The following is a 14,176-nucleotide window of genomic DNA, read 5'->3' as shown; positions in this document are numbered from 1 at the left end:
AGTGGCATTATATACGATATTTTACAGTAACAACAAAGTGTACTATCTATGGGCTGTATAAACTCTATGAACCCAGGTCTCATTGTTTCCACCTTGGTCTAAGATGTCCTTTAATATTTATGACAAATGGCAGTAGCTTGTCATTCTTTGCACAGCAGAGCAGGGGGTTGACAGGAATGGATTGAGATATGCAGGAAAGGCAACAGAGGAGAGTGTCAATTTTGCACACATGGCTGGAATGTTGCTTGATACTGCTACCACCACAGTATTTCCACAGCCCAAGACAAGCCTCTGTTCAATGTTAGTGGCTTGTCTCTTCAGCAGTGGTGTAGAAACAGAAAGCATAGCTCTGGCTTCATGCATTGTGTGTGTGTGTGTGTGTGTGTGTGTGTGTAGTTGTTGGATCTTGGTCCTCTCCCTCCTTCATATCAGGAAACATAAAAGCACTTTCATTTTTAAAGTACTTGGAGAAAGCACGGGGCTAGAAAACCATTATTTTGTGAAGCATTTGCAATCTCCAATTAGCTTTAGCAGTTTCCTGCAATTGAAACCTCGTGTTTTTGTAGTCTTGACAAAAATTAAAGACTGCCAAGACTTAAGGTATACCATAAAACGTACATTATCCTGTGTGGGTTTCCCGAGGTCTACAAATTCCTAAGGTCAGCTGAGAAAGATTTTTAAAATCCCATATTTTAAATTTGAGGAAACGTTTCTATTCAGTTCACAACAGTCTGATTGCACAAGTTATCTGAGGCAGGGAGAGAAAAGGATATAATTAAGAATAAACCAACTAAATTATAGCTCAGCTTCATTAGCGAAAAATAAAACCTTGTGAGGAAGGTTGTGTGAACGACTGCATGTGACTTTGAGCTCTTGAGCCAGTAGAATCAGAACTCATCTCGGGCAGCAAACCTCTAAAAGGGTATGATTTGTGCTTGAGAGAGAAGTCCAGCTCTCCATTCTTTTAAGCTGTAGGGAGAAGTGATCCTTTCAAGTAGTTGAAAAGCACTGAAAGTACTAACACTATATACAGTACTGGCAAGTGGCTTGTCTTAACATGGACAATATTCACTGATACCCTGTACTCCATTGTTCCTGAGTTTCAGTAAATTCATTCAGGGCCACCCAAAGGCTGCATATGTGGAACTAAAGATGTTGAATTCTGTCATGGATATTCTTCTATTCCCTGTGGGCCGAAGAGCCGCTAACCTCGTCTGGAGATTTGTGATTACAGTATATAAAATAAGGAATTCTATGATAACTTGCATCTGGGCCAGAAATACTTCATCCCCTAGAATTCAAGTGTGCAAGAAACAATTGGCCAGTTTCCTGCTATCTAGAGTGGAAGAGTTCCCCCCCCCCACTCCCAAATTCTATTTAAATATATTATGGGAGATCCAAAATAATGTTAGCACAAGAACTTTTAGAGAACTGACATTGCACAAGTGGTAGTGTGCAAGCTTAATTATCAGAGTATAATCATAACAGCAGTTGTGCCATGAGTTGCCCAACCTTTCAGAATTGCAAGACACTTGTATTTAGCTGTTGCACTATCCTAAGAATGATGTTAGTGGAATGGCTGTTGTGCAAGGTTGCTACGACTGGGTATCAACCATTCTTTTTGTAAGCATTATTTCAAGATCTACTTTTGGAAAAGTTCTACATTCCTCTTCACACAAAATAAAAGAGAGTTTAACGAACACTTAAGCAGTTAGTTGTCCCTAATGTTGCCCATTTCAACTATATAGAACTATCATTTCACTCGAGGAAACATTTCCCTTGTTTCCCATTATGAAATATGCTTCTAATGTTTGGCATAATTAGTATATCTGCCAGATTATGCAAGAGAAAAGTGGATACCAAAGGAATCATTCTGATCTTGAAAGAATGCAAATTGGTGAAGTCCAAGCATTTTGCAATGAGTTTTTATTGTGTATGCCAGATAGACAAAATAATCATATAGGCTCAGTCCCTTTTATGAAAGCTTCCCCTGGAAGGAACTGCCCATGACTTGGATTATTTGCCATGATGGTCTCTTCAGAAATTTCCCTTTTCCTTTGAGGCTTCCTACACAGGGCTAAAGGCTTATTAGAAAGATAAATGCACAACTGAGATGCACTGTGAGCAAAATCATGGAAAATAAAACCAAAGTCAGAAACACAAATTTTGGTTTATTTGTATTGAGAAACTTGGCAACAGAAAAACACAGTGCTCTGAACTACAAGTATCCTTTGATTTGTTGGCAACAGGGCAATCATTGTCAATCCTGGCCAACCTTTGTCTGCAATAGTGAACTGAAACTGATAACTTTTCACAACTGTTTAAAAGTGTCCATCGGATGTAACAGTAACTTTCAGTTATAGGTGAATTCTTCCATCATGTTCATGATTAGCAAACAAAATTAAATTTGACACATCATAAAAGAATGAAATGTAAAAATTATAAGGATTATTAAATAACTGTTAGCAGCATAGGCAATAAAATACATCTTGAACAAAGAACATTGCACTTTGACATAGCTCAAGCATTTTTAGTTACCATTATTTACATAGCTTGTATAGAATAGCAAGACTGATATTTATGTACAAAAACCACAGTGGAAACATAACAGTCCTAATGAAAGTATGCCAAGTATTGACTCCTTTTGTTCCATACAGTTGCCTGGGATGCTTAATAAGGAATCCGAATGTGTACTGTTACATAAAAATATAGTTTAGAAAATTCCAGTTTTAATGTTTTAGCAGATTGGTTGTACTATTAAAACCTCTTCACCGCACAAGGAACTATAACAGCAACACACAGGAAACTTCAATGTAATATGTTGCTGTGAAGAAAGTGCCAATCCCTGCTTAATTCAATCAATGCTGTGCTATAAGTCATAGTCTTATAGGCCTGATCTCTCTCAACTCTGCAGTAACTAAAACATTTGAAAACGATAAAACTACCCAGTGAGCTCCAAAGGTAGCTCTCGACCACATAAGATCTCCCACTGCCTAGCAAGAAGAGATATTAGTTTCTCACGGCTTTCTGGACTTGGGATGAAGACACACCACAGGACCTCTCGACTGCTGCTGCCTTCCTGGGTGACCTGCCCTTTAGGAAAACTGAGAACATTGCCAAAGTGATCAAGGGTCAGGTTCTGCATGATATCTTGATTCTGAATGTCATCAAAAACAAACGTGAGCGCCTGCGGATATGTCTGATATCCCATGAGCACTCTGTCTAAATCACGGATCCTTCTTCCATCTGCAAGTTGATACTTGTCTTTCTTTGGTGGTTCTTTAGCAAATTCAGGAAGTGGATAACTGATGTAATCCTCATTGAAAAGAAACATATCCGAGCTGGTTAAGATCAGCGTTTTGGGTTGAAGTGAGCTGTTGGATTGAGCAGTCCCTTCTGTAGCATTCACTTGAAATGCTAGCACATAGAGAAGTATATTCAGAGACTGGAAGTTAATCACACAGTTCATTTTCTCTGCTACTAGAAAGGCAAGGTCCCCAATTTCTTCTTCATTGGGATATATGAACTTCACTCTACTAGAATGAATCAGTTCATAATTCTCCATTTTCCCTGCAAGGCAAGGAGAAATACACAATTTATAGTCTGCACTTATTAAAATAATTCTACCAAAGAAACAACTAAAAAGTTAGGCTAAAACTCACACAGCATGTTTTTATCTGTAATATTAACAGCAGGCTTTCAAACCGAAACTTGGAGTGCTAAGTGGATACTTTGGCAAATATTAAAATAGGCAGCAGTGAACCAGAAGTTACTGATTCAAATCTCACCTCTGCTATGCACTCATTAGATGTCTTAGGCAAGTCATTCCCTCTCAGCCTCAGTCCCCCACATGTAATATGATGATAATCACATCAAACAGGCCAGTACTATTTTAAGGATCACTGAAATAATGTATGGGAAGCACTTTGAACATACAAAATTACATCACTTTTTAAGATTGCAGTTTAGTCCCTGCCCCTTTCTCCAATATGCTTAGGGTAGTATACATGGTTATTCCCTTGCTCACTGTATCCTCACAGCAAGTCTGTGAGGTCACACTGAAAGGTAGCAACTGGTCCAAGGCCATCCAGTGTGAGCTTCATGGCTGAATGGGGATCTGAATCACAATTTTCCCAGGCCTAGTCAGACAAACTGGCAAAGCACCACACCGGCTCATGCTAAGTATCAATAAATTGTATATAATACTGTCTGAAAGAAGTTAACTGCTGACGGTCAACATTTTTGTTGGCCTAACTTTTCAACTTCCTCTTTCATTATTGGAATTTACTCAGGAGGGGGTAGGGAAGAGTGCTAAAATGCTGTTATCAGCATAATCCCATATGCTCCCCTCTACCCCAGTATTTTTTGTGCTTTTCAGTTAAGTTCTATACTTGTTCAGCATTCCTAGAAACACTATTCATACCATCTCTACACATGCAAAAAAAAATCACATGGTGCAGGAGTCATGGGATTGTACTACTTCAGCCAGCAGGTGGGGATAGAAAAGTACTGAGTCAGAAGGCTGGAATCCTTCCATCCTGTTAATTTTGTGTATGTAATAAGTTGGGCCTTTTGCATGGCAGGGACAGAGAAAGAGGAAAATCCAAATGGTACAGCAAAATGATCAGCAAAAAGAAAAAGAAAACTCAGACAATTAAGGCTATTCATTTCCATCTGCTTTTGCATCTTCCCTTCTCTAACCCTCCAGACTCTGACCCAATCACAATTTATTTCCCTAAATCTTTAGAACAGGATTGTAAAAATGTTCTTCACCATGAGCTTAAATTTTGCTTTTGCTACCCCCACCCCCATTCTCTCAGTGACTCACATTAGATGTAATTTTATGTACATGGTGTACTGATGGGTGGAATACCCTTTTGTAGTTTAACATAATACACCCTTCTCTGTTCTTTTTAACTCTATTTTCATTCAGGTAAAGGAAAAAATTGACAATCAGTGCTTAATAATACACCCGTTTAGACTGCACTTCCATACTGATTTCAGCATCACTGCCCAAAAGATTCCCAGCTGAATTCTGATTTAGTGTAAAATAGGGATGATGTAACCAACAGGACAAATGGCTTAATTTGTGGCAGGAGGTTGAGTTCTGAACTGGATTTTACAGTGAAGAGCTAAATAGTTTGAATACTAGTCACACTGGATTTTCAAAATTCAGATTTTCATGCAGCAATTGTCTGGATTTCCAAGTCAAATTAGGGACAAATTAAAACTGTATTGCGAAAGGAAGGAAAGCTTGACAAAGCTACTGCTATGAAGGCATGCCAAGAGTTCAATCCCCTGGCTAAACAATTTGTGTCAATCTGAAGCCACCCCAGACTTACTGAGGAGCATCCAGCAGCTCTTTCTTCTGCAAGTCCACTGCACTCAAGCTACTCTTGGGAAAAGGAAGGGTACAACTGCATGCAAGAACTTGGGAAAGTACAAGCTGCCAGACTTCCCTAGGTAAGGAAAAGCGGGCCTGATGTGAACCTGCCTAGACATGTCAGAATACACTAGCTACCAAATGTAATGGCTTCACAGAAGATTGAAAGCTTAGAATGGGTCTGTCTGTGGGAATTGTTTCACATTTGCCACACATCATATTCAGGACTACAGCCTACATGTGTATACTTGGAAGCCAGCACCACTGAGTTCAAAGGGACTTACTCCCTAGTAACCGTGCATGGCCTGTTGTCTTTGTCCATGGAGTTTTCTTGGCAGGGATACTGGAGCGGCTTGCCAGTTCCTTCTCCAGGTGGATCACGTTTGGTCCAAACTCTCCGCTATGACCTGTCCATCTTGACCTGTCCATAGCTTGCCTGAGTAATTCAAGCCCCTTCGCCACGACAAGGCAGTGATCCATGAACTAAACGAGCAATGCAAAGAAATAGAGGAAAATAACAGAATGGGAAAAACCAGAGATTTATTCAAGAAAATTGGAGATATGAAAGGAACATTTCGTACAAAGATTACCACAATCAAGGACAAAAGTGGAAAGGACCTAACAGAAGCAGAAGACATCAAGAAGAGGTGGCAAGAATACACAGAGGAATTATACCAGAAAGATATGGAGGTCTCATACACCCCAGGAAATGTGGTTGCTGACCTTGAGCCAGACATCCTGGAGAGTGAAGTCAAATGGGCCTTAGAAAGCCTTGCTAACAACAAGGCCAGTGGAAGTGATGATATTCCAGCTGAACTATTTAAAATTTTAAAAGAGGATGCTGTTAAGGTGCTGCACTCAATATGCCAGCAAGTTTGGAAAACTCAGCAGTGGCCAGAGGATTGGAGAAGATCAGTCTACATCCCAATCCCAAAGAAGGGCAGTGCCAAAGAATGCTCCAACTACCGCACAATTGCACTCATTTCACACGCTAGCAAGGTTATGCTTAAAATTCTACAAGGCAGGCTTAAGCAGTATGTGGACCGAGAACTCCCAGAAGTGCAAGCTGGATTTCGAAGGGGCAGAGGAACCAGAGACCAAATTGCAAACATGCGCTGGATTATGGAGAAAGCCAGAGAGTTCCAGAAAAACATCTACTTCTGCTTCATTGATTATGCAAAAGCATTTGACTGTGTCGACCACAGCAAACTATGGCAAGTTCTTAAAGAAATGGGAGTGCCGGATCACCTCATTTGCCTCCTGAGAAATCTCTATGTGGGACAAGAAGCTACAGTTAGAACTGGATATGGAACAACTGATTGGTTCAAAATTGGGAAAGGAGTACGACAAGGCTGTATATTGTCTCCCTGCTTATTTAACTTATATGCAGAATACATCATGCGAAAGGCTGGACTAGATGAATCCCCAACTGGAATTAAGATTGCCGGAAAAAATATCAACAACCTCAGATATGCTGATGATACTACCTTGATGGCAGAAAGTGAGGAAGAATTGAAGAACCTTTTAATGAGGGTGAAAGAAGAGAGCGCAAAATATGGTCTGAAGCTCAACATCAAAAAAACTAAGATCATGGCCACTGGTCCCATCACCTCCTGGCAAATAGAAGGGGAAGAAATGGAGGCAGTGAGAGATTTCACTTTCTTGGGTTCCATGATCACTGCAGATGGTGACAGCAGTCACGAAATCAGAAGACGCCTGCTTCTTGGGAGAAAAGCAATGACAAACCTAGACAGCATCTTAAAAAGCAAAGACATCACCTTGCCGACAAAAGTCCGTATAGTTAAAGCTATGGTTTTCCCAGTAGTAATGTACGGAAGTGAGAGCTGGACCATAAAGAAGGCTGATCGCCGTAGAATTGATGCTTTTGAATTATGGTGCTGGAGGAGACTCTTGAGAGTCCCGTGGACTGCAAGAAGATCAAACCTATCCATTCTCAAAGAAATCAGCCCTGAGTACTCACTAGAAGGACAGATCCTGAAGTTGAGGCTCCAGTACTTTGGCCACCTCATGAGAAGAGAAGAATCCCTAGAAAAGACCCTGATGTTGGGAAAGATGGAGGGCACAAGGAGAAGGGGACGACAGAGGATGAGATGGTTGGACAGTGTTCTTGAAGCTACTAACATGAGTTTGGCCAAACTGCGAGAGGCAGTGAAGGATAGGTGTGCCTGGCGTGCTCTGGTCCATGGGGTCACGAAGAGTCGGACACGACTGAACGACTGAACAACAACAACAACAACCGTGCATGGACTGAAGCCTGAGCCTACAATTGTAACAGAAGCTGTAGGGGTTTGCCTCCTTTTACATATATTTTTAACAAAGATCTATGAAATTTACTGATAAAGAGTTGTCTCCTCCTCCGTCTCAAATTACAAGTTCCATTATTGGCCAAATAATGTGCTAAAAACACTGTATTCTCCTTAAAAGGAATGATCTTAACACATTGACAGCCATCTGTCAGGAATGCTTTGATGGTGTTTCCTGCTTGGCAGGGGGTTGGACTGGATGGCCCTTGTGGTCTCTTCCAACTCTATGATTCTATGATTCATTTAATGTATACTGCATACTCTAGAACAGTTTGGCAAAATATATTCATAGGTCCTATTAAGTAAGATGTTTCCAAACAATTTTACCTGTATTTTTCTTTCCAAATTCAGAGTAGAAGTCTTTGTCCACTGGCTCTGGGGATGGTGTCCTTGCCAGTAGTGAGAGCACTGCCATAAGGTGCTGAATAAAAGCATGAGTGCTATAACTGTCTCTTGTTAGACAAGTTAATATATGTTCAGCTGAACGCCCTGAAAACAAGACAGAATCAAATGTGCTTCAAGTCCTATTACAATTTTGCAACATTTTGTGTAGGTTTCTTTCTTTCTTTCTGATTAACATAGGCTATATGTCCACTGGGCCAAATCTTAGGTTTTTATTAGCAGGGTTTGTCTGTTTCCTTCCTAAACACTCAATACCAAACCTCTGAGGAGCACTGTCCTGCTGTATAGGCAATACTGCAACATTTCTTTGAAAATCACACCTTTACTGGCAAGATTTCTCTACTAAAACTAGACATTTTCAGTAAAATATGCCAGTGTTTGAAAATGTGCAGTAATGCCAGGCACGCTATAGATAAATTTCATTAACTGAGTATATAAGACCAAATGGTTATGATAAACTGGAACTACAGTATGTAAGACCAAATGGTTAAGAAAAACTGAACTTACAGGCACTATCAGTGCACTGGTACTTTTCAGGAACTTATGAATTGAGTTTGATGATGGGAGGGGAACAGAAGGAGGAAAGAGAAAGGGAAACGGAAAATAAATTTACTTACCAGCAAGTCGAAAATACTGATCAAAAAGTCCAATGTTCACTGAGTGGAGATCATTTAATTTTAGGACCAAGCAGTAAGAGAGATGGAAAGAACTGAATTCATAGTCCAATTGTCCATGGCTCCAAAAATCTATTAAATTGAGTATGGATAGTATTTAAGAAATTTGGTAATTTTATGTGAAGAAGTTTGAAGGGTCGTTTTAAGATCTCAGAAGAGAAGGTTCACTAGTCAGTGTAACTTTCTTTAAAACAAAAAATAGAAATAACCCCCTACTAAAGGTAGAACTTCATATTGCCCTAGCAAAAATGGGTTCCCTACCCATGTTTGCTGAGGTAATAGGAGTAATAGCATTTGTAAAGGAAAATAAAACAAGCAGCAAGCATTGATGCACTCCCTGCTCTTCTCTGCAGACCACTCCCCAATTATATTTTGCCCTTGCAGCTAGCTGGTGGTGGTGGTGGAGGAGAGATAGCTGAATATAGTCTTGTGGGAAGGGTTGCGGGGAGAATTCACAGCTCAGCAAACTTAAGAACTGTATTTCCACCTGCCAGTTCTCTTTTGCAAATGCCTCCTTATCCCCTCTGCAATAGTGTTACAAGAAAAACACAGGGTTCCCAAACCTCCTTGCCTCATGGCATGCAGTTCTGTTCCAAGAGTGGCCTTAAATAATTATATAACATTGAAAAAAGGCAATGAATTTCATTTTCATATCTTCTAACCCCAATGCCATTTTTTTGCACTAGTGGAAAATCATGGCACACACAGAGCTTATTCTGGGGAAGAGGGGATCCTTTCAAAGGATGCCACCCATTCTAATTCATTAGTCGAAATAGTTCATCATACAATGAAGGTCAGGAACACGGAAGTTGCTCCAATCTAAAATCACTTCTCTGTGAAAACATTATTGGAAGCCAGGGATTATATATTCTGCCTTACCGAAGTGGCGTTCCTTAGAATGAGTCACGGAATCGTCTAACAAGAAGTAAATAGCTTTAGTTGAGAGTAGAACACAAGCTGTCGCTTCCATATCAGGAGCTTTATAAAACAGAACAGATGACCACATGAGATGCCTCAGCTCTTCGTTTTCCACCTAAAATATTGACAATGCAATTAATCAACTATTTTAAGTGTCTGAATGCAGTTTCTTCGTCAATAGTTATAAAATGCGAGTCCTTTCTAACCCACTTTACTTAATGTTCATATTCAATTGCTGGAGAGTATAGCTTCAGTTTGGGAAGAAATTGATAGAATCATAGAACCGTAGAGTTGGAATGCCTGCTTGACACTGGAAATCTCCCCTATTGATATAAAAAACTGAGGACTGGTGAAACATGTGGAGGAAGAATTCCTGTGGATCCACATTTTCCTATTGTTTGTGGCTTTGGTTTGCATCCATCAGTATTATGAAATACTCTTTAACATCCAGAGTTTTTACCACTGGACCCAAGAGTGTTTCCATTTTCAGACTTTTAAAGTAACTGAGGTGCCTATTAGTTAATACATAATGTACCAAAGTTTAGCTCTCACTATTGGTGGAAGAGGAATAACAATTTTGATGCTGCTGCGATGAGTGAACCCAAATGGTCAAATTATTATTATTATTATTATTATTATTATTATTATTATTATTATTATATTTACAACTGTTGAGTTGTGGGAGTTAGTTCTTTAAAATGCAACTTGTAAATATGATAAATTTCTTGTCCTTGCTGTTGTCTGGTCTATCTGATTTTAGAGCAATAAAAAACCCAATCTATTGTCATATGACCTTATAATATTAATGATAGTAAAATCAGAAATCATCAGCACTATTTCTATCATCATTTTCTCCCTCCCCAGAAAAAAACTATTATGTAAGACAACATGTATCTTGAATATATATTGCACATGAAATTCATGCCACCATAAACCAGTTAGTTTTCAATGTGCCAGAGGACAATTTAGCTTTTTTGCAGCAGACTAACAGGGCTAGACTTTTGGAACTTCTACCATCAGGAATGTCCTTTCCCTGTGTATTGTACAATACCTCAGCAATGCTGCTGTGGAAAAATTCCATAATGGATTTTCCCTTTAGCCCAGCCACATACTGAAGCGATGAAGAGACTGGAAGGTGCACAGGTATTTGGTTTTCTTCAGTAATTTTCTGCACCAGAAATTCAGATGGATACAGAGATGAGAATGGCAAATGTGGCTTGCATAAGCTGGGAACAAAGAGAGATGAATATACACTGTCAGAGGCAAACCCAAATGAATGAAACACAATTTCATTCAAATTTACACACTCAGATTAGAAAGGAACCTTGGTGGGTCAACTATTCCAATCTTCTGCTTAGTGCAGGATGCAACTACAGAATCACTGAAAGATGATTGTCCAGCCTCTGCTTAAAATACTTCCTATCAAGATCTCAGGATCATGACCCTTAATCCAAGCTGAAAAGTATATGTTAAAGGGTCCTAGGTGTCCACAGCTGAACATAAGCCAACAGTGTAATGCAGTTGCTAAAGACTAAGCAAATCACAAGCTTACCCGTAAACCCGTCCCTTTGCCTCCTGCACTTTTGTACGACTGACCATACATTAATTGTGCAGTTTTAACACCCTTACACATCTTAACTGTCTTACTTATTGGAACTGTTCCCCAGATGTACACCTCCTTTGTAATACTGTGCAGCATTTTGTAAACCACAAGAGGCAGAGGTTATCAAACTGGCAATTTACAGAATTATCGTTGCTCAGTTCACTGCAAGCCTTCTTCACCAACAAGATCTCACTAGCTCTTTTTCAGCACATGTGATTACAATCACACAACAGGGAGGAAGGTGACCAACTTGTTGGCCCTGTCCCCTCCATCACATTTCTGTCAATTTGCTCTGCAGCCCTCTGTGCATTTGAGGGTTAAGTTCTGAACTGGGGAGCCTGCCACACCAGAGTAGGCTCCCTGTGTGATTTAGAACCTTCATCTTCCAGGAGTCTAAATCATACAGAGAACCTGCATGAGTAGAAAGAGCAGAAGTCCAGACCCTGGCATGCAGAAGGGGATGCAGCCGAAAAACAACAATATGCCAGAAAGCAAGGGCCTACAGGTTTGTTCCCATCCTCCCATACTGCAATTTTAAACACACGTATATGGCTATATTTCTGGAGACAGCTAGTATTATAGCCACGCTGTGACAAGTGACATTCAAAACAGTTATCCTCACCTTGCAGTTTGGCCATGTCTCTTGGAGTCCCAGAGAGGGTTTCTTACAGATTCTGCTTTGAAAGTAATTATAGTTTTGATGTCTTGTAAAAGTGTCCTCAGAAGACCGTAGATTCTTAGAAAATGGAATTTTTCATGAGGTAGGACAAATACAGCTGTGACAAATCTGTAGCCAACGAGCAATTCAAGCACATGGCCATCTGAAAATGAACCTTCTTGCTGAATAGAATGGCTGGCAGGGTGCAAGAGAACAGAAGCTAGTGGAATCCTGCTCAGCTTGAATATGCTCCTTGCGTTCTCAGAGTCTATGTATTTTCCTGGCAGTACATTAAAGTCAACTTGAACTATGTGTAGGTGTTGGGGTGTTAGAAATATCCAACAGGGATGGAACATGTAGTGGCCTTCTTCGGCAGATTTATGAAATGTTGAATAAAGTGCAGAACAACCGACGTGTTTAGAGGAAGTTTTGCCATCACTGGCAGATTCTAGTTGACACAAGACTTTCTGAGCATCAACTTTATTACGGCAGAAAAGGTAGGCAGGGAAACAACCCTTTATCTCTGTGTTTTCAGATGAAATGTGATAGAATCCCATAAGCTGGTAGACAAATTCTTGCAAACTTGCTTTGCCACAGTACAGTACAGAACTTGTTAAAGCAGGCATACAGCTCTGAGAGCAAGACATATGTAAACAAGAATAGAAATCTTGCAGATTCTGAGAGTCCGAAACAACAAACAAGCAGGTATCGCCATTATTTACCTTGAGTGTCAAACATATTTCTGGTATTAAAAAGCCAAATTCTGTAAGGTCAGAATATGGAAAGCACAGTGCTAATTTCAAGGCAGAAAGAATATTCTGGCAGTTTCCTTTGGGATCTTGAGGGATTTCAAATACAGCTACCACACTATTGGTCAAAACCAAACAGGAAGCAAACTGCTTGAGTCCTTTATGAACCTGAATACAAAAGCTCCAGAGAACTTTGACTATGTCATCCGGCTCTGTTTTTGTGCTGTCAGAAGCTATTTGCACAATATCTGATGTAGGGATGAACTCAAATACATTGTCCCCTTCATGAAGCCCCATTTCAAAATAGCCATCTTCAGTATCTGCAACTCTGGAATCACTCAAAAGGTTCCCTGTATTTTGAGTTTCCACTGAGAAAGAGGGTGCACTTTCCACAGCATCTGCTATCAAAGCAGAGAGATGTTGCACAAAATCCTGATTTGTGGCAGTGTACGACATACAGGTGAAAGGCAGGATGACAGTATTAAGAGAGTCAGGCAAGGCATCAGGTTCTTCTTTTGAATGGCCCAAGCTTTATTAAAAAATAGAAAACTATATTAATCCAAGTTCAAAAATAATCATCCTATTTCCAAGTCTCACTCTGGTGTCTCTTCATTACTAAAATATTTAAAACACAGTATATGTATTATTATTGATAGTTATTATTATGTGTAATGAGGCAATGGCATCTGAGATAAAAGTAGATGGTTGTTGAACATAACCACAGGTATGCATTCATTCCACTGGTGCTTACAAACCATTTCGAGTGTGTACAGAGTCCATCCTGATCTCAACTTGCCCCATCTGCATTTTGTGGAGCTGCTTCCTACACTTCCTGTTTCACACTTCTGCTTTAGACAGGAAGTACAGGGAGCTCCCAGGCAGATGAACCCCCTTAAGTCTCCACAACTTTATTTCTCCTCTCTTTACAATGATCTCTAGCAGCTACAAGTTTTGAATGCATGTAAATGTTCAACAGGTAGAAGTGGAAATCAAAATGAAACATCACTCTCACCACATGTGATGGGCATTTTCATATTTGTTGGAAGAGTCCAACTGAGAAGCAGGTACCTTGAAAGAGAAGGGAATCAGAATAAATACGGTAAGTCACACTCTGATGCATCTGTCAGGTTTGCCCCGGTACTGCACAACTGAAGGGCAGCACATTCTTGCGTTTGCCATTGGCCAGGGGACTAAGGGTGGCTGGGAGGCTGCTCCTACTGACTTCCAAGTAGACAGTAATTGACAAGAGGGAGATCAGATGGTCCCCACGCATTGAATGCAGCTGCAAGGAGCTTGCTTTGCCAGTGCTTGCTGGAAAGAACACTTACAAGAACTTTGTAACTAAGAAGTAGGGTCCCTTCCAATCACTTTTCTTTTTGTGTTTTTAAGATTGTAAGCCTGAATCATTGATTGCTTTAAGAGCAGGAAAAAATATCAAAGTGAAGAAACAAACATACAAAAGGAG

General features: G+C 40.0%; 1 protein-coding gene across 3 annotated transcripts in view; it reads right to left on the bottom strand.

Annotated features, from left to right (window-relative positions):
* Positions 1–2,147: 2,147 nt before the first annotated feature.
* The window catches only part of NISCH (nischarin), a 37,148-nt gene continuing 25,119 nt past the window's right edge, over positions 2,148–14,176 (bottom strand). Inside the window, exons 15-21 of one of the 3 annotated variants that reach the window (XM_033140688.1) lie at positions 13,724–13,779; positions 11,927–13,240; positions 10,753–10,927; positions 9,663–9,816; positions 8,727–8,855; positions 8,035–8,196; positions 2,148–3,570 (exon numbers count right to left, since the gene is read on the bottom strand). In XM_033140688.1, coding sequence (XP_032996579.1) covers positions 2,942–3,570; positions 8,035–8,196; positions 8,727–8,855; positions 9,663–9,816; positions 10,753–10,927; positions 11,927–13,240; positions 13,724–13,779 — 2,619 coding nt within the window. In that variant the 3' untranslated portion in view covers positions 2,148–2,941. Of the gene's footprint in view, positions 3,571–8,034; positions 8,197–8,726; positions 8,856–9,662; positions 9,817–10,752; positions 10,928–11,926; positions 13,241–13,723; positions 13,780–14,176 lie in introns of those variants that run through there. The other 2 variants (XM_033140689.1, XM_033140690.1) reach the window with 2 other exon arrangements.

Source organism: Lacerta agilis, chromosome 2, assembly GCF_009819535.1.
Source record: "Lacerta agilis isolate rLacAgi1 chromosome 2, rLacAgi1.pri, whole genome shotgun sequence".
Lineage (NCBI taxonomy): Eukaryota > Metazoa > Chordata > Lepidosauria > Squamata > Lacertidae > Lacerta > Lacerta agilis.
This window is presented reverse-complemented; position numbering and strand designations above follow the sequence as displayed.